Here is a 24,475-nt window from a genome sequence, read left to right on the forward strand (position 1 = left end):
CCCTCCGGCCACGGCCCCACTTTTGGCGGCAAGACCGGAGGAGATAATGAGAAAAACAAGAAGGAGTCACTGGCCAGTCAGGACAGCCCCTAAGGCAACCTGAGCTGAAGTGACTCTGACTTTTAGGAATCCTCCATCTTGCAGATGGAGGATCCCCCCAATAGGGATAGGAATGTGACCCCCTCCCCTTGGGAGGAGGCACAAAGAGGGTGTAGCCACCCTCAGGGCTAGTAGCCATTGGCTACTGCCCTCCCTGACCTAAACACACCCCTAAATTCTGTATTTAGGGGCTCCCCAGAACCTACGAAACTAGATTCCTGCAACCTAAGAAGAAGAGGACTGCTGAGCTGAAAAACCCTGCAGAGAAGACGGAGACACCAACTGCTTTGGCCCCAGCTCTACCGGCCTGTCTCCCCACTTCGAAAAGACACTGCTCCAGCGACGCTTTCCCCAGGACCAGCGACCTCTGAATCCTCAGAGGACGGCCCTGCTATAGAAGGACCAAGAAACTCCTGAGAACAGCGGCCCTGTTCACCCAAGACTGCAACTTTGTTTCCAAAGGAGCAACTTTAAAACGACTGCGTTTCCCGCCAGAAGCGTGAGACTTGCAACTCTGCACCCGACGCCCCCGGCTCGACTTGTGGAGAAACAACACTTCAGGGAGGACTCCCCGGCGACTCCGAGACTGTGAGTAACCAAAGTTGTCCCCCCTGAGTCCCCACAGCGACGCCTGCAGAGGGAATCCAGAGTCTCCCCCTGACCGCGACTGCCTGACTCTCAAATCCCGACGCCTGGAAAAGACCCTGCACCCGCAGCCCCCAGGACCTGAAGGATTGGAACTCCAGTGCAGGAGTGACCCCCAGGAGGCCCTCTCCCTTGCCCAGGTGGTGGCTACCCCGAGGAGCCCCCCCTTGCCTGCATCGCTGAAGAGACCCCTTGGGCTCCCATTGATTCCAATTGAAAACCCGACGTGTGTTTGCACACTGCACCCGGCAGCCCCCGTGCTGCTGAGGGTGTACTTTCTGTGCTAACTTGTGTCCCCCCCCAGTGCCCTACAAAACCCCCCTGGTCTGCCCTCCGAAGACGCGGGTACTTACCTGCTGGCAGACTGGAACCGGGGCACCCCCTTCTCCATTGAAGCCTATGCGTTTTGGGCACCACTTTGAACTCTGCACCTGACCGGCCCTGAGCTGCTGGTGTGGTAACTTTGGGGTTGCTCTGAACCCCCAACGGTGGGCTACCTTGGACCCAAACGTGAACCCCGTAGGTGGTTTACTTACCTGCAAGAACTAACAATTACTTACCTCCCCTAGGAACTGTGAAAATTGCATTGTCTAGTTTTAAAATAGCTATATGTGTTTTATTTGAAAAGTATATATGCTATTGTGATTATTCAAAGTTCCTAAAGTACTTACCTGCAATACCTTCCATTTGAGATATTACATGTAACATTTGAACCTGTGGTTCTTAAAATAAACTAAGAAAATATATTTTTCTATACAAAAACCTATTGGCCTGGAATTGTCTCGGAGTGTGTGTTCCTCATTTATTGCCTGTGTGTATGTACAACAAATGCGTAACACTACTCCTTTGATAAGCCTACTGCTCGACCACACTACCACAAAATAGAGCATTAGAATTATCTCTTTTTGCCACTATCTTACCTCTAAGGGGAACCCTTGGATTCTGTGCATACTATTCCTTACTTTGAAATAGCACATACAGAGCCAACTTCCTACAGGAAGCCTCGAAATAAGGAGGTCCAGGCCTGTCTGAAAGCAGAATGTCCCCGCCCCTCTCTCCCTGGCAAGGTGGCCCTCACTCCTAACTCGGTCCAGGCAGACAACGTTTCTCGGGTTGGTTAAGCTCAGTAGAGAAGACCTTGAGTCTTCCCTCCCGCAAGAACACAAAGATGAGCAGTGAGTTGAGATGAACCTTATCTCAACCTCTCTCAGGCAAGTGGCTTGAGTAATGCAACTGCCATTCTCCACCATTAAGGCGATCTTCAAGGCCCTCTCTACTACAGGGACCTCCAATCCTCAAAGCCTCACACTTACGCAAATGCCTGCAGTACTCGGAACAGATTACCCTCACGGACGAGGTCATAAACAAAATTGGAACGGGAGAGCCATATTTGGATCTGACCCGGACATGGTGATCGAGTCAGACGCCAGCAAGTCCAGTTTGGGTGCACGCTGCAGGGACTTCTTTAATGGAGGAAAATATTACATTGAGGAACAGCAGCTCTAAATCAACTGCTTGGAACTCATGCAGGGTCCTCTGCGATAAAATGTTGGATGAAGAACGGAGTGTACTGCCACATGCTTTTGAAGATGGACAACATCACAGCTGTCCAATATATCAACCATCTCGGGGGCACCAAGTCAAAAATGCTGGCAGACTCGGCCAAGGATCTCTGGAGTTTCTGTCTGTCCAGTGACGTATCTGTTACAGCGGAATATCTTCCTGGAGCATCCAATGCAGTGGCAATGGCCAGACATGAGCCTGTGGCAACTGAACCCAAACGTTTTCACGATGTTGGAAGCTCTATGGTGGGCTTTCACTGTTGACCTCTTTGCACCCAGGCTGGACCATCAAATTACCAGATATTTCAGCTGGAAGCTGAATCGCCTGGCAACAGTGATGGACACCTTGCTACAGGATTGGTCAGGGGAGCGGGGATATGTGTTTCTCCCCTTCGCGATGATCATGAAGTTGTCCGCTCAAGTGACACAAAAAAGGGCTAAGGTAGTCCTAATCACTCCATGCTGGAGGTCTTAAGTCTGGAACTTTTGTTGTCACCCACTTGTGCTTCACGGGCAAATGCCTCTAATGGCATGGTGGATTTCAGGCAACGCTGGTGAGTCCCAGGCCTTTCATATGAAGCTGACAGAAAGCTGTTGGCAGCCTGGGCAGACGGTACCAACAAACGCTATAGATCCTCATGGTGAGAATGAGTGTGTTGGTGTGTTCAAAACAATCAGGATCCCATGGGGTGCGAAGTGGTTCCCATCTTGAATTTCTTGGCACCTCTGGCTTCCCAGGAACTAGCTTACAGGACTATAAATTATTACAGGTCGGCCATATCCGCAGGCCATGTTCCTTTACAGGGCTCCTCGGTGGGAGAACACCTGTTGGTGTGTAAATTGACGAGGGGGATCCACTTGGTGCTTCCCCCTGAGCCTAAATACTTGGTACTTTGGGATGTCAACAAAGTACTCTACCTATTTTGTGCTTGGCAGATGAATGAATACTTGACTCACAAAGAACTTTCTGCAAAGTTGGCCATGTTACTGTGCCTAGTGTCCTGCCGCAGGGTTTCAGATGTCTGAGTCCTGGACCTCACGAGATGACCCTTCGCTCCAGAGGGTGTTACCTTCCATATCTTGAGACGAACAATGTCAATTTATAGAGTGGTGTCCTATCTAGCCTTCAATAAATTCCCAAATCTCTGTATTGTGCGATGCCCAAAGGCGTATTAGAACATGACATAAGAACTTCGCCTGCCACTTGAACGCCAGCTCTTAATCTCCCTCAGGAAAACTTTCAAAGCAGCAACTTCCCCCACCATCACTAGATCGATCTGTTGGGTCATGCACAAGGCGGGCATTGATGTCTTGCATTGTAGTGAACATTCGGTGAGAGGGGCAGTGGCTTCTAAGGCTTTTTTCCTGGGAGCTCACCTGGAGGATATCTTTAATGCAGCAAATTGGTCACTGGATTACATGTTCAAAAGGTTTTATTTCAAACTGATCCTGGACATGGCTTCTTTGGTGGTGGACAAGCTTTGAACAAGCTTAATCCTCACTTCCAGTCCTGATATAGAAAAAAAAATGTCTTAGTAACCATAAAGGAAAGTTTCAATTCTATTGAGGACACAGAGGCAAGGATTATTCCAGCCAAAAGTTCTAGTGGACCTTTTCCCTACCCAGGTTGCCTATCGTGAATCGCTTTTCCTGCAAGGACAATCGTAAGGTCTAAGTATCTGACAATTTCCTTTGAGTATGTGTGTATAGCAACTGTCTAACCGATGTTTGGTCATGGACTTTAGATTCCTCACATTATTTTAAAGGTTATGATGTTCTTGCAGTGGTTATGCATTGCCTAGCCAGTTAGTGTTTGGACTTGATGGAATACGGATTCATGGTTTATTTGGTTCTTTTCAGGTTACGATGGTAATAAAGGAGGGTGATGCAAAAAAGAAGGACACGCTCATGTTGCACTCAAGACAGAGGAGGATATGCAGGGGATGATCTCATATATGATAGGATTTTGATGCTGATTGAATGTCTTCTGTAGTGCTAGCCCTAGGACGGATGGGAAAGTTAGTTTATGTTGTAAAATCTTGAAGTCTGCTGGAATTTAATAAAGAAAGAAAGCAGAGCATAATCCTCGCCTCCGTGTCCTTAATAGAAATGAAACTTTCCTTCATGGTTACAAGAACATTTTTCATTCTCTAGACCAGGGGTCTCCAACCTATTCTTTTTATAAGAAAGAAAATCTCCCAGACAGAATTACATTAGGGTCCACACTCTAATAAATTGCCTTCAGTGATCACTTCACTGCATCAGGCAGGATTGCCAGCATTAATGAAAAACAGCCTTTGTCAATCTGGAATGTGTTTAACATTGGAAATACATCACAGCTATAGCTTAAACGCCCCTGGCATCGAGGTCATAACATTAGTAATAGACCTCCCCAAAGCCACAAGACTTATCAAATAGCAGCTTTAAATATATTTTAGAAATTCAAACATCAGCTTATAAGTTCTGAAAATATATACATTTTCATCTGGAATACTCACTTTTCAATTTTGGTATACATATTCAGTCAAGTTAAAGATTCTAATTTAGTAAACTGTCCCTGACATATGACTACTACTTAAGGTAGCTAGAGAGCTACCAGTAGCTCAAGAGCTACTTGTTGCAGAAGCCTGCTCCCTGTTTCTCTGCCCTGCTCCTGCCTTGTTTGAGCCTGAACCTGCTCTCTGTTTCCCAGTCCCGTTTACTACTCATTCCTACTCCCTGTATTCCAGTCCTGTCCTTGCCTGTTCCAGACAGAGCCTGCTCTCAGTTTCCCAGACCTATCTCTGTTTGTTCCAGCCAGAAGTTTGCGCCCTGTTTTCAAGTCCTAGTCCTGCCTTTACTTCAGCCTGAGCCTGTTCCCAGTTCTTGCCTCTGCCTCTTTGTTAGTTCCCTTCTTGGTTCTTTGTGTCTGGTAAGTGTTCTATCAGTCTTCACCAGTGTATAAGTGTCCTCCTTAGTACTGGGGTTGGCTCCTGGTTTCCAGGAGGCAATTCCAGCCCCCATCCTTGTCTAGTGTTATACGTTGTCTTTCGTGCCTAACAGTGACAGTGTGCTATTGCTGTTTTCTCAGGAATCGCCACTGTGTTTCCAGCTGGACCCACAAGAGCGTGTCCTGTGTATGTAAGTACTATCCTTGTCTGTGCTCTGGGGTCCAGAGACAGAATCACTTCTGCTGCCTCCTTTCTATAGGGCTGGCAGGGTGACTATCTGTAAGAGCAAACTGCACAGAGGCATTGAGATTCCCTGTCACTGTGGGAGGTTCTGCGCCTTACTCTGTGTACAACCCCAGCGTGTTTGTCCATTAGTAATCTGTTTCCTATTTCTTCACACAAGGGTTGCTCTGCTTTTACTTTCCTGTTTCCTGTGTCTGTCCATAGCTGTCCTTTCCGTGTATGCCTTTAGCTGCTCTTCTGCCCCAGTATACTACCTCTTTAGGATATTCGGTGACCTCAAGGGGTGTCCCAACCAGAGTCCTGATCAGACCCGCCCGAAACCGTGACAAGCATTGTTTTCCCTAAGAAGCCCAGAGGTTTTTGGGAACTCACTGCCTTTTCCCATAAGTCTTCAGGAATGGTTTGTCGTTTTCCAGTGTTCGTCAGCAATTAACTACAGTCCCAGGAGATCTTCAGGAATGTCCAGCAGTTTTCCCCATAAATCTCTGGAAATTAACTGCTGTTGCAAAGAATTCAACAGGTATAGGCTGCTGTTTCCAAGGATACACTCAAATTGGAGCCACAGTTTCCCTGGCTATCCACAGGAACCGACTGCCATTTCCCAAAGATCTCCATGATTGGTATGCTCTTTCCTACCAGGTAAATCCTACATCAAATGTCCAGTGCTTTAGACTGTGCTGGCTCCCTGACCCCCTTACCCATCGGGATAAGATCCGCTGGAAGTGGGGCAGCAGCCATGAGTGATATAGGAGAAGACTGACCAAGCTCTTGAATGTGTGTCAGTCAGTAACTTTTTTCAGAAATACAAGACTAAAACCCTTGCTCCACAACACTTCATCTTTGGTAAGCTCAACATTAGTCCGGCCCCCTTGATGTACTCTGATCCTTTGAGAGAACATGCATTTTCTTGGCCCTTGAACATATAACAGTCAAGACAAACATGTTAAGAGGAGGAACGACTCTACATAATGTAACTACTTTCTAAGTCTCTCACTTTTCCCTCATCAATAACTGCCCACTAGTGATGCATTTCTAAGAAGTACAATTTTCCTTTCTAATCGTTCAAACAGAATTGATATTTTAGCAGAATGTTGCAGAGTAGATGCCTGTTTATGGAGGTGAGTTCTTTGAAGGGGTTGTTATTGGGTGAGAAGCAGCAGATCTGTCCCAAACTCAGATGTGCAACACTGCAGACTCTGAAATAAGTTTGGTAAGTTTGGTGATCCCTAAATGTGAGCAAAACAAATGCACTCTGTGTTTTGTTAGCCTTCAGTATTGTCAAACAGCAGACAATCAAAAACGGCAAGGCTGAAGACTAAGAAACAACGCTAAATGTACAGTACTCAGAAGAGTAGAAGATCACACTTTTGCACAGTACATGTCAAATAAGCTCGAGAGGAACATATAAAGTCTAACTGGCATCTATTTTTAGTGATCCTACTTAACAAGTACAGCTGATGCCAATCCTGTTGCAACCCGGAACCCTGAACTGTTGAATCCCTAAGGCTTAGCATGTCTCCTCTACTCGTCAATAGTTACATGAAACCAGTGGCAGAGTGGAGAAGGCACACAGGCTGGACTTTCAGATGCATGTTGATGACACACGGCTTGTAGGGAGTTGTAGAAGACAATGTAGTAACAACTGCCTCAGTGGCATCTGTAGGAGGGCAATGTAAACTAAATCTGCAATTAGCAGCTCTAAACCCACGATGAACCATCATGGAACAAGTGTCTCTTCCTTAATCGCTTTCTACTGGCCATGGTGTGGTGGCACGCGCAGCTGTAGAATATCTTGGGGTCTATCTGATCAGAGGCTGTATTGCAGACTGCTATAATGACAGTGGCCAAGAGCTGCAATATCCAGGTGAAAATGGCACTACATAAGATGCAATTTCTTGTAACAACCAAGAAGATGTCAAGTCTAGGTTGCATTAACACAGTCTACATTACTCTCTCCATTTATCAACTGCATGGATACAGGAAGGTACAGCAGATGGAGTAATAACAAAGATGAGAACATGGACTCAATTCTATTAATGAGTTTAACCCTGTGTTTGGCATCTAGAGAAATGTGAGATAAAAGGTATCTCTGATATTAAACAGGTCTCTAAGGGGCGCGGAGAGCATTGAGACAGAAAGATAATTTAAGGTGGATTATTCCCAAGCACAGAGTTCAGTCAGGAGGGCAAGCTACAAAGAACTAGGGGCTAGCCTCTTGAAATGAACTGCTCAAGACACTACAAAATACAGAGCCATTCAAGAAACTCCTCAAGGTGGCACAAGCTAAATTAAGACTGGTGTCCTCAGCCATTACACAGCCTTAAATGTGCATAATGCATGGCTAACAATTTCAGTGTTAAGCACCATGACACAACAAGGGATGTATTATAATTTTTCAGTTCCAACAGAGATGACCTCCTGAAATCATTAAGCACCTAAAATAGGTATCAATAGGTTGGAATTCATACAGATAACAAGATGCTAAACTGAGATTGCAAATATAATACTAGTGCTTAACAATGAGCCAATTTACACCAAGAAGGAAACAGAGACTTTAAATTTAAGATCTTGCAGCACAAATACTTAGTGACAGAAAACTGTACAAATAGATACAATCATTCATAAAATTATTCAAGTACAGCAATTAAACTTATAGATTTTCATAGTGGTGGTGGTCAATGAGAATATGCTCTTAAAGGAAGTTGCTCCACCATATCACGTGCAAGGTCACTAATTCTGAGCTTGAGGCAGCCAAAAGCTAATCACAATGGTTAAATGTTTGTCAAATAGGACAGGCAGAATGCAGAGCTTTATATATTTTAAGGAATACTTCAGAATGTATGAGAGAAGTTTGAAGATGAAATGATCTAACTGTTTTGTTGAAAACACAATATTGTTATAATTTGTTGCGCCTGCTTAGCTAAGAGAAGAATTGTGACAGAACAGCTAGACAACCTGATCTAGGTTTTGCTACAGGAGAATGACACAGTGACACAGAGTACAGATCAATGGGTAGCTTGGAATACTCTGAGGATGAGGAGGCCAACAAAATATGTGCAAAGATCCATGATCACAATAGGAACTTTGTTAAAGATATGCGGGAAGACTTTAGTGATCACAGAGGAAGCTTTATTCACACATTAGAATTCCAGCTGAGAAGACGAGCATGTGGGAATGTGTGGGCTTAAGTTTTTAAAAGAAACTGAAAAAATACAGTACATAACAAAGATGGATAGTGATTGGCAAATCCCTCAAGGGCCTTTGCCACATCCTTCTGGCATGTCAGAACAACACTTGCAGCCTCCCATCTCCTTAACAGACATATGCTGCATGTGTGCATCATCAAACGACAAGGGATGGGTAATGAATCAAGACCATTAGAGCAAAGGTGCATAGTAAGACCGTGAGCAGCCAATAAACCTGCTGGTTAGCCTAAACTATCAGGCCACTGCATAGAAGACCAGTGATCAAATGGAACGCACCAGAGCATGCAGTGGTAGCTCGCGGCCACTGGACTGAAGAAGCATGCTCCGACATCTCATATAAAACAGGTAGAGCCATCTATGTGAAAGATGGAGAGGAAGAATACCCAAACTCTGACCCCACTCCCCAAAAATCTAACACCTACTCTTTGGCAGTTGAGAATGCACCCCTTGTCTACAGAACCAGGGTCTCACAAAGATGGTACAAAGCAACAGACCAGAATAGGGAAAAAAAGAACACCAGAATACAGAGATAGGACATAAACATACAGACAGGTAGGAACAAAAACTAGGACATATGGCATGGTGGTTAAAGACAGATGTGGACGCTGGGATAGGAAGGTATAAAGACATGGATGGGAGGACAAGGAGACACCAACAAGGGGTGGCCATTCTGATTGAGTAAAACACTAGAAAGGGAGACAATGCACAAAGATGAAGACATACATGGGAAGAGGATACTGACAATGAGTACAAGCAGACATTGACATCAGGGAGGGAAGACAGCATGAATACAGAGCTACAATCATAGGAAGAGACGGACCCTAGGTTGGAGAAACATAACACGGGGACACAATGCACAGTAAGGAACCACAAAGAACTGAGCCATCAGTCACTAAGGAAATTGCAGATCTTTACAAATAAAGCATAACGTTGGTGTCCCATACTGAAAAGCACTTGCACTATCTTTTGCTTTTTTTTACTGACATGGTTGTTTCTCCCTCTCCTACCTGGAGGCCACATCTGTGGCTATCAGGATCTTGAAAATACTGGATTTGAACTTTGATAATGCTGCAAATCTTTGTTTCTGTGGAGAGAAAAAGGGTACCTTGATTCCTCACATTGCAAAATTTTGTTTCACTTCTCTGATTGATAAAGAATTGTGAAATAAGACAAACCATCTGACTTACACCAAAGTATCTTGAGCATAAATGTGAGAACAGAATAACCCATGCCAATATCCCTGCACATTTACAGCATATATTATCTCTACAGATAGTGGACACAATCGTGGACACCTGTTTGACACCCCCATCCCTTCCCCCCCCCTGCCTGTCAAAGACATAGTAAAGGCACATAAGGATGATTAAGTTTTTACAGACAGAATTCACTCTCAGTAGAAGTTGTTTTGCCGAACCAGGGCTGCACAAGTCTCTCCTCTGAATAAACTAACTTCAGATAGCCTGGATGGTAAGGCATCAAGTAACAGCACCATCTAACACCAAAAGGACACACCTCCCTCCTAGTAGCAAGGTCTCATCCAACACCACCATCCAACACCAAAGGGGCACACCTCCATCCTAATCTAGGCAGCATCTGCTCATTTGATGCTCAGGCATAATTTGTAGCTTGGGGTACATCAGTGCAAGAATTAGGCTATTAATCATATTCACAAATGGCTACTTGTTCCCAGGGACCCTGTGGCAGCAGATTCCACATCAAACGCCACTAGCTTTGCCTTTCAATATCTGAGCCCAGAACCTACTGCAGTCTCTTCCTTCCCACTGACCTGTTTCATCATGGAGTGCAGGGCGATGGATGGAAAGTTGAACTCTCGTAGCATCATGTTCAGTATCTGGCAGTTCCTGGGAAACAAATGAAAATTAAACCTTTCAAATAACACTGGCAAGAGATATGACTTAGATAAAATATTCCACCATCATCTCAAGTACATTTTCAACTTTCAGGAAAAAACAAGTTAGTTCTAGCTAAAAGAGAAGCCCACACATGGAGCTTCGAGCTCTGCCACAATCTCTAAATTAGAACGTCTTGCATGCACATAAAGTGTGGGTCATCATTGTGAATCCAGGTTGAAATTTAAAAATCAAAAGTGAGACAGCTAAAATGTTGAGAAGAAAAGAGAGAAACCAAAATTATGAATTTCAATACAGCCTATGAATTTGGCAATTATTGTGAAAGACAGTTGAGAAACTCTGAGCATTTTTCTCATCAGATTGCGCCTACCCGACAGCACAAGCGGTCTGGTTGCAGAAGACACATTGTGACTTACCAAGAACATATAGGTGCTTGCAATCTCTTTACTGTCACTCGTATTTGCTTTCTTTCTGATTGATAGCTTTCCTTGTTTCAGCCCATCTACGTTGTGTTTGTCCATTTCATGCAGCATAGCCGCTTTCCCATCTCTTTGACTGGCTGGCTTGTATGCTTCCTCAGCTTGCTTTTAGAAAACATTTTTTCTTTTTTTCTAAGCCCTTCACAAGAGTGCATGTGTTTTCCAGCTGTCTCCCTCATGTGCCTCTTCTCTTCTTCCACCGAGCTCTGCATTGCTTTCTCTTGCCTGTGTGCTTCTCCTCTTCCCATCATTCTTCCATGTTGTGCTGTCCCTAGTGTGCTTCCCCCACGTCATACCGTCTATCTGGATGCTGAAAGCAAAAGCTACTCTATATGTATGATGGCAGAGATATGTCTACTCTGGGCAAGCAATTAAAATATTGAGGTGGCCAAGCAGCATACCCGCTCAAGCACAAGAACACTATATACCACTGAAAAAGCAAATGGGCCAATATCATACATCAACTCATGCAGCAGCTCCCCAATCACAGTAATCTGCCCTTACAATAGCAAAGCTTTCTTCCAGAGACAAGATAGATATAACTTCTATCTGAAACTGTGGCACTTCTGTAGGAAACTACCCTTGTTCTTGGCATGGTTACTCCCATTTTCTGCCTGTTGTCAGTGTGTTTGACTGTGTTCACTGGGATCCTGCTAACCAGGACCCCATTAATTATGCTCTCTCCCTTCTAACTTGGTAACTTGTATCAGATTTCACCCCACATTTGGCATACTGGTACCCCATGTAAGTCCCTAGTATATGGTACATACAGGGAGTGCAGAATTATTAGGCAAGTTGTATTTTTGAGGATTAATTTTATTATTGAACAACAACCATGTTCTCAATGAACCCAAAAAACTCATTAATATCAAAGCTGAATATTTTTGGAAGTAGTTTCTAGTTTGTTTTTAGTTTTAGCTATGTTAGGGGGATATCTGTGTGTGCAGGTGACTATTACTGTGCATAATTATTAGGCAACTTAACAAAAAAAAAATATATACCCATTTCAATTATTTATTATTACCAGTGAAACCAATATAACATCTCAACATTCACAAATGTACATTTCTGACATTCAAAAACAAAACAAAAACAAATCAGTGACCAATATAGCCACCGTTCTTTGCAAGGACACTCAAAAGCCTGCCATCCATGGATTCTGTCAGTGTTTTGATCTGTTCACCATCAACATTGCGTGCAGCAGCAACCACAGCCTCCCAGACACTGTTCAGAGAGGTGTACTGTTTTCCCTCCTTGTAAATCTCACATTTGATGATGGACCACAGGTTCTCAATGGGGTTCAGATCAGGTGAACAAGGAGGCCATGTCATTAGATTTCCTTCTTTTATACCCTTTCTTGCCAGCCACGCTGTGGAGTACTTGGACGCGTGTGATGGAGCATTGTCCTGCATGAAAATCATGTTTTTCTTGAAGGATGCAGACTTCTTCCTGTACCACTGCTTGAAGAAGGTGTCTTCCAGGAACTGGCAGTAGGACTGGGAGTTGAGCTTGACTCCATCCTCAACCCGAAAAGGCCCCACAAGCTCATCTTTGATGATACCAGCCCAAACCAGTACTCCACCTCCACCTTGCTGGCGTCTGAGTCGGACTGGAGCTCTCTGCCCTTTACCAATCCAGCCACGGGCCCATCCATCTGGCCCATCAAGACTCACTCTCATTTCATCAGTCCATAAAACCTTAGAAAAATCAGTCTTGAGATATTTCTTGGCCCAGTCTTGACGTTTCAGCTTGTGTGTCTTGTTCAGTGGTGGTCGTCTTTCAGCCTTTCTTACCTTGGCCATGTCTCTGAGTATTGCACACCTTGTGCTTTTGGGCACTCCAGTGATGTTGCAGCTCTGAAATATGGCCAAACTGGTGGCAAGTGGCATCGTGGCAGCTGCACGCTTGACTTTTCTCAGTTCATGGGCAGTTATTTTGCGCCTTGGTTTTTCCACACGCTTCTTGCGACCCTGTTGACTATTTTGAATGAAACGCTTGATTGTTCGATGATCACGCTTCAGAAGCTTTGCAATTTTAAGAGTGCTGCATCCCTCTGCAAGATATCTCACTATTTGTGACTTTTCTGAGCCTGTCAAGTCCTTCTTTTGACCCATTTTGCCAAAGGAAAGGAAGTTGCCTAATAATTATGCACACCTGATATAGGGTGTTGATGTCATTAGACCACACCCCTTCTCATTACAGAGATGCACATCACCTAATATGCTTAATTGGTAGTAGGCTTTCGAGCCTATACAGCTTGGAGTAAGACAACATGCATAAAGAGGATGATGTGGTCAAAATACTCATTTGCCTAATAATTCTGCACTCCCTGTAGGTACCCAGGGCATTGGGGTACCAGGGGATCTTTATTGGCTGCAGCATGTATTATGCCACCCATAGGGAGTCCATGCTTCTGCAGGCCTGCTATTGCAGCCTGCGTGAAAGAGTGCATGCACCCTTTCACTACCAGGTCACTTTCAACCACCCCAATGGCAGGCCCTCCTAGCCCAGAGGGCAGGGTGCAAGTACCTGTGTGTTAGGGCACCCCTGCACTAGCAGAGGTTCCCCCACAAACTCCAGCTCCATTTTCATGGACTTTATGAGTGTGGGGACGCCATTTTATGCATGTACTAGACATAGGTCACTACCTATGTCCAGCTACATAATGGTAACTCCGAACCTAGGCATGTTTGGTATCAAACATGTCGGAATCATACTCCAATACTGTTGCAAGTATTGCAAGTATGATCCCATGCACTCTGGGGGCTCCTTAGAGGACCCCCAGCATTGCTACCACCAGTCTTACAGGGTTTACCGGGCAGCCCAACCTGCTGCCACCCCTCAGACAGGTTTCTGCCCTCCTGCTGATTGATCTGATCAAGCCCAGGAAGGCAGAACAAAGGATTTCCTTTGAGAAATTGGTATGACTGGCTTGGAAGCCACTGGTATGCTTTGAAGGGCACATTTTGTGCCCTACCTGCATAAACCAGTCCGCACTGGTTCAAGGACCCCCCCCCGTCCCTGCTCTGGTGCAAAACTGGACAATGGAAAGGGGAGTGACCACTCCCCTGTCCATCACCAACACAGGGGTGGTGCCCAGAGCTCCTCCGGAGGGTCCCTGGGTTCTGCCATCTTGAATCCAAGGTTGGCAGGGACCTCTGGGAGCATCTGAGTGGCCAGGCAGGTGACGACAGAGCCCCCTCCTGATAGGTGGTCACCTGGCTAGGTGACCAATCTCCCTTTCAGGGCTATTTAGGATCTCTCTCTTGGGTGGGTCCTCAGATTCGATCTGTAACGTTTACTTCACCTTCTGGCCACTGGAAACTTAACTTGACTTCACAGAAACCTACAATCTGCAGCTACAGAGAAGACTCTGCTCTGCAACATTGTTTCTCTGGCTCCTTCCAGCAGCTGCAACATTTCCCCGGCTGTGCATCCTCTGTGGGTGGAAAGTCTTCAGTCTGCATGAGAAGGAAGAAGGAATATCCCTTGGAGTGAAGGAGTCACTCCCCTGCATCTGCCGGCACCTGCAGCAATGACAACCAGCTCTGTGGATCTCCTCTCATCCTGAGCTGCGTGGATCCTGCATCACAGGTGGTGGTCCGGAGTAGTCCTCTTGGTCCTCTCAGAGAGCTGTCCAACTTTGGTGGAGGTAAGTCCTTGCCTTCCCACACAGGACAGTACCTCCCTGCACCACGTGTCTTGTAGCTGCCAAGGCTTGTTTGCATCTCCTCCAAGGGATCTTCAGGCAACGTGTAGCTCCAGCCCCCAGCATTCCTTCCTGCGATGCACAGTCCTCTCCTGTGGCGTGGGATCACTTTCTGTAGTGCTGCGTGGGCTCCTCCTGCGACTTCTGTGTCCCCGTCCTGTGGGACTCCTGTGGGTGCTGCCTTTGCTCCTGTGGGCTCTCTGTGTCACTGAGGGTCCCCTCAGACTTCCACTCCTGGGCTGAGTTTTCCTGGGCCTTGCTGGTCCCCAGCAGCACCCCTTTTCCACTAACCACAAATTTGCCTTTGCCAAGGCTTGTTGGTGGAATTCCTGGAACACCCATCTGCAATCTTCATTCCAGCGTGGGACATCTTCTGTACCCCTCAGGAACTCTTCTCCGACTCCAGGGCTGCAGTGCTGACCTTCTCTTCATCAGCGTCGACCAACTCCTGCACGTACAGCTGGGTGGGTAGTAGCTCCTACTCCTCCTGGACTCCATTGACACATTTGGACTTGGTCCCCTCTCTCCACAGGTCTTCCTCTCCAGGAATCCACAGCTGATTTCTTGCAGTCTTGTCTGTGTGTCTTTTCTTTTTTTCCTTCCTTTTGGATGGTTTTTTAAAAATTCCAGTGATTTACTCCTGCTTTCCTGGTCGCTGGGGGGTACTGTATTACTTACCTCTGTGGTTTTCCAGTACTCCCAGCTCCCCTCTTCACATTCCACTTACCTAGGTGGGGGTCCTGTGTTCGCATTACATTTTTTTTTAGAATATGGTTTGGGCTCCCCCTAGGGTCGTTATTCATTATCTACATTTGCACAGTTTTCCAACCTTTTCTATGCCTATTGCTGTTTACTAGTGTATATAATTAGTGTTTTACTTACCTCCTATTGGAGGGTTGCCCTTCTAGTACTTTGTGGTATTGTGTGACTAAAAATAAAGTACCTTTATGTTTGTACAACTGAATGTTTTCTTTCCTGTGTGTAAGTGCTGTGTGACTAAGTCGTTTTGCATGAGCTTTGCATGTCTCCTAGATAAGCCTTGGCTGCTCATCCACAGCTACCTCTAGAGAGCCTGGCTTCCAGACACTGCCTACACTACACTAATAAGTGATACCTGGACCTAGTATCAGGTGTAAGTACCTTGGGTACCCACCACACACCAGGCTAGCTTCCTACAACTTCACTGCAGCATCAGTGCCCTGTCTTGTTCCAGCACTTGCTATTCTTTATACGACCAGCAGAAATATTGTTATCGGACCATTTAAGAGCAAACCATTGAAAAGGAAGGCAATATTTTGCAACAGAAGTAAAAATGGTAGCTCGTTGATGTTGACAATCTACCATTTATTTTCAAAGTATATCTGAGCAAATAGTGTAAAAAAAAAAAAAAAAAAAAAAAAAGTGTTTTCAAGGGGTGAGGTTCTAATTCTGGTCATCGAGTGGCAGTCCAAGCCAGATCTTCAACAAACGCAAATGCAATGCATTAATGCACAGTCAATTTACACAGTGAGCATTGACTGTCACTGGTTTTCCTGCAAGTTCTGTACCCCAAGGACTCTAGATGGAAACCCCCAGACCAGGAAAAATGTGCTGCACTATGATCACAAAAAAACGAATGAAAAGCCTGAAATATACTTCCCGGATTCGAACTGGACCTTTGCTCACAAGACACAATGCAGCAAGAAAGGTAACACACTGAAAAAGGTGGAGAGAGGTGCTCCCAAGGCGTCAGGGAGCAGCAGGGGAGTTGCCTGCACTGACGGAAAGGTCCACAGGTAAAAATTGGACAGGGCAGGAGGGTGACCTGGAAGAAAATCACACAGAGACCCAGCAATGGGATGAGGGCAATCGATGTTTCAAAAAAAGAGGAGGACCGTGCTGAGAGTACAATGAATTAATGTCCTGTTGTACTACGCAGTAATCAAAATCTACGTATTGCATATATATATTTCAGAGGCACTGTTTATCAAAATGTGGTTCTTTTCAGGAACTGATACATCACAAGTCTAGAGCATATGTACAAATTAATCTTAGGTATCAAATAATTATTGGTCCTTGTAACATATATTTTTCCTAAACAACATGTACTGCAGTTTAGAGTTACTCACTTAAATCATCAATACATTTTCCCCCTATAATCTTTCGGGTCAATATTGATGCCATTCACAACCCACATCATTTCTTTGGTCGCTACACTCCCTCTCACCAAATATCCAAATTCTCTTTGTTCCATAATGGTTAATAATGTTGTTCCATAAAACAAAATGCTTCAACATCAATGTTGCTAAAGTAGGAGACGTAACAGGCACTCACAGAAGCAAACTGCACAAAAAAAAAAAACTTTACTTGGAACGGTTTGAGATAGGCCTATGAGTCAGTTTAACAAATTCACTGGAATGTTGAGATAGGGGCAGCCAATTTAGAAGCAGTCGATAATAACTGGTCCAGCCTCTGAGACGTAGTTCTACCACAAGAAAAGGGTAGTGGAGGGACCAAAGACGGTTGCAGGAAGCTGGCGATCTATGTAGTGTTCCCATGTAAGGGGACACTATGCAGACAGTCCATGGTGACCTTTATTGGTGACAGCAATTAAAAGAACCTAAAAGCTCTCTTTTGTGATAGTGTTGGCGAGCAGTTGGACTTATTAGAGGACTGTGTTAAGCATTTATTGCACACACAGAGACAGCAAGCAAGACACTCAATAAAGAAATCCAACACCAATTTATAGCAGTAACACTTATTTGTATATGAATTTAGATACCAAGATCATCAGAATCAGGTAAGTACTTTTCAAGATATGAATTTTTACACGTTTCAAAAGTTTTGCACAGTGCAGTTTCTGGAGCGGTAATGTTATCCTATGAGGAAAAGGCATAGACTGCATTCAGGCACTTAACCACAACTCACAGGAGTGTTCTTCTGGGGTTAGGGTTAAGTATGGGACAAGGTCAAAAGCAGCACCAACAGGTCACTTCGGGAGGCACCGAGGCGTCCGGGTGCAGAGGTGCTTTTCAGCCTGGGGTGCCCTAATGTTATCGTATTGGAAAGAAACAGACACTGCATACAGGTACTTGGAAATGACTTACAGGACTGTTCTTCTGGACTTGAGGTGATTATGGGGCAAGGATCAAAGGCACACCAACAGGTCACCTTGGGGGGCTCTGGGATGTCCGGGTGCAGAGGTGTGTTACAGCATTGGGTGCCCCATTCACTTCAGAGATCGGTCTGGTTTGGAAAGAGGCTGCAAGCATGGACTTGGGGGGACAGTCCAGGGGAACCCACAGGGGAGCTCGACCCTTGAGATCCTTGGGCATGCAGGGATACCAATGGCCCACTTCTCCTTGGGATTTGGGGCTTGGATGCAGTGGTGTCTTTTGGCGCCTGATTCTGGTACAGGGGATACTTGCGGTTGGAGGGGGCCTGCAGAAAGAGGCTGAAGGTGGCATTGGGAAGTCCACTGTTGGTTAACCCAAGGTGGGCTTTGGCACTGGCCCGCCTGGGTACCACGCTGGGACACCTAATCCTACTTCAACTCGGGGCAGAGGTGCAATGGTGCTGTCTGGTGTTGGGTTTTTGGGGTCAGGAGTCTGTGAGTCTGAAGGGTGCAGGGAAGCAGCTCTGCTACTCTACAGGAGGCCCTGGGCACTTTTCAAAGTGCTGGCAGTCCTTCCAGGTTTTTAGAGACCGAACAGCTGCAGGATGAGTTGTCTCTGGCCCAATTGTCAAGGACAGCAGGCAGGCTGGTGGGGTTGGGGTCAAGTCAGTTGCTGTTCCTCAGTTCTTGCTTTTTGCGGCTCTTCATGTCCTTCATCTTCTTTGGTCCAGGAATCTGAAGTCCTGGTATCAGGAGAACCTGTAAATACTCAATCTAGGAGCATTAAGGTTGGGGGGGGGGGTGGGTTCAGGGCAGTAGCCAATGGGCTTCTTACCCCTGGGGACACTCCACCCCCTCCATGACCACTTTGTGTGGGAAGTGGGGATCACCCTTCCCAGAATTCCTAATTCCACCACACACAAGATGGAGAAATTCCTAATTTGGTGTTCACTCCAGACTGGCCAACCTAGAGGTGTGTCCAGCCTGGCAGTCAACACGCCTCACGCATAGCTAATTTTCCTGCCTGTCCTGGCGTCAGGGAAAGGGGTGGCCTCTCCAAGGTTTGAGGGAAGCTGGGGGTTGCTTACCAAAGGCGACAGGGACTTTGAAGTCATTTATTAGCCATCATGTTGGCAGAGGTGATAACATCTCCTGCCAGAGTAGGCATCTTTTCTGATCTCGGAGAGCTGAGGCTCTCAACTCCAGGAGGTCAGAAACTTGTCTGTGGTGGCAGGCTGGTCAAAACCAGTGAGCCAGCATACTAGAGGGCTAGTAGGGTTCGGGGGCACCACTATGGTGCCCTCTGGGAACATATCATAATAAATCTAATACTGGCATTATTATGGATTTATTGGGAAGAGGTGTTTGAATCCAAACACCAATATTTTCTGTGCAGACATCATGTAGCTGGGTCACTCGTGCTGAACCGTGTCCAGGACATGCTTTAAGATGGCTGTCCAGTCACTTGAACTAGACATCACAGAGACATATCTGCTCATGCAGGTATGTCCTCACATGTATTATAATGCACCCCGCCTTAGGGCTCTTAAGACCTGCTCTAGTGGTGACTTACATATAAAGTGGTTAAGGCACTAGCTGCTCCCCCTCCCTCTCCCTCTCAGGAATTAAATAACTCACAAATCTTCTGCAATAGAGAAGCCAAGTTCTTTAGAGATAAAATCCTAAAAATTAATTCCAAATTTTCTCCCCAAAGCATAGATCAGGGGACATTCTGCCCCAGCACCAGAGAAGAAACTGATGGAGGCTCTATACTTGCAAAATGTGCTCCTCTAGGTACCAGCAAAATTAATTCCCTTCTAGCTGGAATTCACTCAGGGTCCCCCAGAGACCCCCCACCCCCACCCAGAGTACTTCAATTAGTAAGCGACTCTATTGCAGTGCCACTGGAGACAGTTTTTGCAGAAGTTCTGGACTCCATGGTGGTTCCAGCCACTTGGAAGTAAACTATAATCAGGCCCATCAAGAAAAAAGCTGGAGGCAAACCAGACGACCGTAAAAACCTACGCCCCATTGCCTCCTGCCTATGCTTGCTAAAATTCTGGAAAAACATATCAACCAAAAGATGGACACCTTGTTGCTTAATCTTGACTATTAATGCCTCCCAGCATGGGTTCCGGAAAAACCATAGCGTGGAATCTGTTCTGATCGCCACCACAGATTCTGTTAGGAGACAGGTTGACCGGGGAGGTGGTGCCATCCTGATACTATTGGATCGGTCGGCGACATTCAACACCATCTCCCCCCAAATTTTGCTACACTGCCTACACCAGGCAGAATTGAGGTCCCAGGCTAGAAGTATCCTGGAGTCATTTCTTCAAGACAGGACAATGACAGTCCACTGTGGCGATTACAGCTCAGCTCCTTTTCAGCTTCCCTGTGGAGTTCCTCAGGGATCGTCGCTTAGTCCTACCCTCTTTAATTTGCACATGACTCCTCTGGCTAAAATCATCCAATCTTTTAACTTCCAGGTGTCGTCATATGCTGACGACACCCAAATTATTGTTCATGTTCATAACAATGTACAGATCACAGCAGACATATTTCAATTCTGCATGAATTAAATCAGCAATTGGATGAACCATAATTGGTTGAAAATGGACGGGGATAAAATGGAGGTCGTCATCTTTGGGGCAAATACCTCCATTTGGAGCCATAGCTGGTGGCCTGAGATCTGTGGGACCCTTCCCACTCCTATTTCTGAAGCCAAGAATCTTGGGGTCATCTGTGATTCAGATCTGACTTTTAGTTCACAGATAAAGTTGCCAATACCTGCCTTTGGATAATTAGAATTAAAAAAAAAGGTTCTGCCATTCATTCCTCCAGCCCTTAGGGCGACAGTGGTGATGGCCCTTATATTCTCCAGATTGGACTACTGTAGCGCCCTGTGTTTAAATATAAATCAATCATCCCTTCACAAGTTGCAGCTAATACACAATGCTGCTGCTTGATTCGTGCTTGGTCTGCCGAAGTTCACGCCCATTAAAGAAGGGCTGAAGAAGCTGCACTGGCTTTTCATCAGAAAACGCATTGCCTTCAAGGCGCTGTGCTTGACTTATAAGGCCCTCCGCTCTCAAGGATCAGGAAACCGCAAACTGCCATTAGCTGGTACACTCCAAACCGTCCTTTAGGATCAACGGGCTTAGGCTGGCCCAGACTGGAAGGAGCAAAAAAGCTAAAATGGGGAGGCAAAGCCTTCTCAGTGGCAGCTGTCGGACTCGGGGACTCGCTCCCTCCAAAAATTAGAGAGATATCGTCCCTCCTGTCATTTCGAAAGCACCTGAAGACTTGGCTGTTCTCACTGTAGGTGGCTGCTCCGCATCAGCCTCTTCTTACCTGCCTAGTGCTTCAATACATCTGGTCTGAATGCTCTCTGCAAATAACCAAAGACAAATAATGCATGCAGTGACTTTGGCATGGCACACAATGTGTGTGCCATGTTGTGTTTTTACGCAGGGTTTACACTAAATATTGTACTCCCCAAGGTTGTTCATTCAAACCTCGCATGAATAAAAAGTTAAGCGTTAAAACAAAGATAAGAACGCCAACTTTGAGAATTAAGGCTTGAACCAGATGATTAATATTCGGTTCTGACCTATTTTATCTGAATATATTTGGACTCCATGAAATATACTCCATAAAGACTGTGGATGTTAAGGAAAGTATCTATATGTATCAGTGTGAATGTTGTGTACTGGCTTTCATGGAGGTTTGAATGAACAACCTTGGGGAGTACAATATTTAGTCCTGAAGAAGGTGGTGAAAAAGGTTTGGAAGCCCACCAAAACGCGTCAACGCTTTACCCTTACTGGACCCATAGAAGGAGGCTTGTATCGAATAAAGAGTGCTGACAATTATCGATAGGCCTATACCTATCAATATTGGGACAGTTCCATTTTATAGACTATTGTATATGTATTTTGTTTTTTTCCCTTTTATTGAATTTTACTTGATATTTATCCTGTGTTATTGATGTTTTAGTATTTATGTGTTTGTCTTGCCACTGTACGATCTGGGATTTTATTTGGAATTATATTAAATACTTACCTTTGACTTTAAGCTGATCAATAGAGAGATTCATTGTCTGTGTGAGTGAGTTGTGACTGGTTTGGTATTCCCGGTGGGGACTTCTTTATAATTTTGCTATGGGGATAGCGCAATTCTTTTGGATGGGAACGCCTATCTTGCATCTCATTCTTGCAAGCTAGATTCAGGCATCCAAAAAATGGTGCAAACTCCAATATTTTGACGCTAGACATGCCTAGCGTCAAAATATAAATATGGAGTTAAGTTTGCATTAAACAAAATGACGCAAATGTGGTGCAAATAAAGTATAAATATGGGCCTTATTGCGTGCATGACTGATACCTATAATTGGCTTTAGGTTAGCCCATTGTTTACCACTGGTTGGCGTCCTTTCTGATCTCATCTGCATGCTTCTTATGTAATGGCTTTTCTTCCTCTTCTTAGTTTTTCCCTCCCCTGGAGAAGACTGGATAGCGTGTATCTTTCCAGCGTTCACATTCAGGGGACTACTTTTTTATTAGTGCGTTTCTTTGACCTACCCATGTGCTGCTTTTTCCCACACATATTCAGCCCCGTCTATTAATCTTCCCTCCCCATCCCATTTTTAACATTTTTTTTTTTTTTTAGAGGTCTTCAAGTGGTACGGGTGCCATCTTGGAAAGGTAAATGAAAAGCCTAAAAAAAAAAAAAAAAATTGCAGCAGCATCATCCACACATTTACATTTGTGGTGACTTATGCATGTGCATATGTCATGACAGCTGGCCAGCTATTTCCCTGTATTTTTTACCAATGCTGTCCTGCATCATCAGTAACCTTTTTCTAATTGTTGATGCTCAACAGCATCAGCTGTTAGCATTGCCAAAGCGAAACAGTCACTGAACACCAATCAAAGGCAAGACCTACTGGCTTTGCCAATGTATTTTTTTTTTGCCATCAGGCACAGCACTATCTCCAATTCCAATCTCTATCCCGAGGTTTACCTCACCACCTACCCCTTACCATTATGTACTGTAAACCTAACCCGCAACTTCATCATTTACTCTTCCTGCTGCTTAAGGTGAGCCATGAAATTGTGACTGTCCGACCCCAATCCATCACTCTATCCCTAAAAGCACATATGATCTTAACCCTCTTTTAATCATGACCTAATCTGTAACCTAACTCATACATCAACTGGCCTAAGCCTTGCCCACGCCTATCACTAACTAGAACTCTAACAATACATTTCTCAAACCCTTTCTCTAATCTGTACTCTCCTCATACCTCAACCCCTAATGTTCATCCATATCATTTTCCGAACCCTTAGACCTACCCTAAAGCTTTTTCTAACTTAAAATCTTTGGTTTTCCTAACGTATATTTTTTAACTCTTGTTTTTCCCACTTTTTGTTTGGAGGGCGTGTAGCTTTTAGGGGATGGCATTACAGTGGGAAATGCACTATCACAACTCACTTTCACTAGTACAAAAGGCATTAGGAATTTGAGCTACTGCTCAATAACATTTACACTTTGGACTCGGTTGTTCAGGTTATCTAGTTACTAATATCCTCAAAACCACTGAACTGGCCTGGAAGGATTGTCTCACATCACTACAAATAAAAGTAGACACTGCAGCTACTCCTATCAATAAACCACATAGCTACACTGATTTGAAATTATACATGCATAATGTGTGTAGGAAGATCATCTAAACGCTGTTGGAATATTTAAAAAAGACAGTCAGACAATTTCTCCCAGATGTTTACTCCTACATTTGGACACATTTTGTGAGTTTTTATTGATTGACAGAGTCTCAAGAAAATAATTGTGGAAATGTATAGGTTTCAGTACTCCACACAGGGGTGGCATTAATACATCCAGTACCCACGCGGACATGGGTATTTACACAGTCAATCAAATTCTTCTCAGGAAAAATATTTCCCCTGCACTTCTTTCATGTGGAGAAAACAATTCTTCTCACAATCCCATAAATTATGTGGATCTCCTTGCTTCAACTAGTCCCACTCTGGAAACATTTACACCAGCCGTTGACGGGCATATCATGGGTGTGAAACCACCTGCAAGATGTATGAGCATAATCACAAAAATTTGAGTTTGGTTCAAATAATGTTTCAGGTAGATCCACTAGTGAAGACCTCAAAACACAACTGTAACCATGGATTTACAAGGATCCAGCATGCTGAAAGCTCTGGGAGAATATGAAAAAGCCCAATCACTTAACACAACAATTCTAAAGTCTAGACTACAAAAACGAACCAAAAGAACAGAACTGAATAGAAGATAAAATCTGTTTACTCAGTGTAACACAAATGTTCCTTTAACTCTCATGCAAGCAGCAATAACTGAACTTCCTATCCAATTTTTGGACCATCACCTCTTTTTAAAGCCCAAACGTAAACATAACACCACATGAATCCAAAAGTGTCTCACGAGGTTGCAAAAACTCACTTGCAGGTATTGGTGAAGATCATAATTGACCAGTCTTCGTGCTCATCCTGAAATTTCTGGATCAGCTGGACGAGGTAGGCATCTTTCACCTTCTCTGGCACCAGTATGTACCGCTGATCCAGTTCGTCCACGGTCCGGACTCTGG

At 44.9% G+C, this 24,475-nt stretch overlaps 1 protein-coding gene across 2 annotated transcripts in view; it reads right to left on the reverse strand.

Annotated features, from left to right (window-relative positions):
• The window catches only part of DDX49 (DEAD-box helicase 49), a 126,499-nt gene that overhangs the window by 37,942 nt on the left and 64,082 nt on the right, over positions 1-24,475 (reverse strand). For both annotated transcript variants that reach the window (XM_069216245.1, XM_069216246.1), the window contains 3 exons: positions 24,331-24,471; positions 10,472-10,547; positions 9,693-9,769 (listed from right to left, as the gene is read on the reverse strand). In XM_069216245.1, the coding sequence (XP_069072346.1) occupies positions 9,693-9,769; positions 10,472-10,547; positions 24,331-24,471 (294 nt within the window). The remainder of the gene's footprint in view (positions 1-9,692; positions 9,770-10,471; positions 10,548-24,330; positions 24,472-24,475) is intronic.

The sequence above is a fragment of the Pleurodeles waltl genome, chromosome 12 (assembly GCF_031143425.1).
Source record: "Pleurodeles waltl isolate 20211129_DDA chromosome 12, aPleWal1.hap1.20221129, whole genome shotgun sequence".
Lineage (NCBI taxonomy): Eukaryota > Metazoa > Chordata > Amphibia > Caudata > Salamandridae > Pleurodeles > Pleurodeles waltl.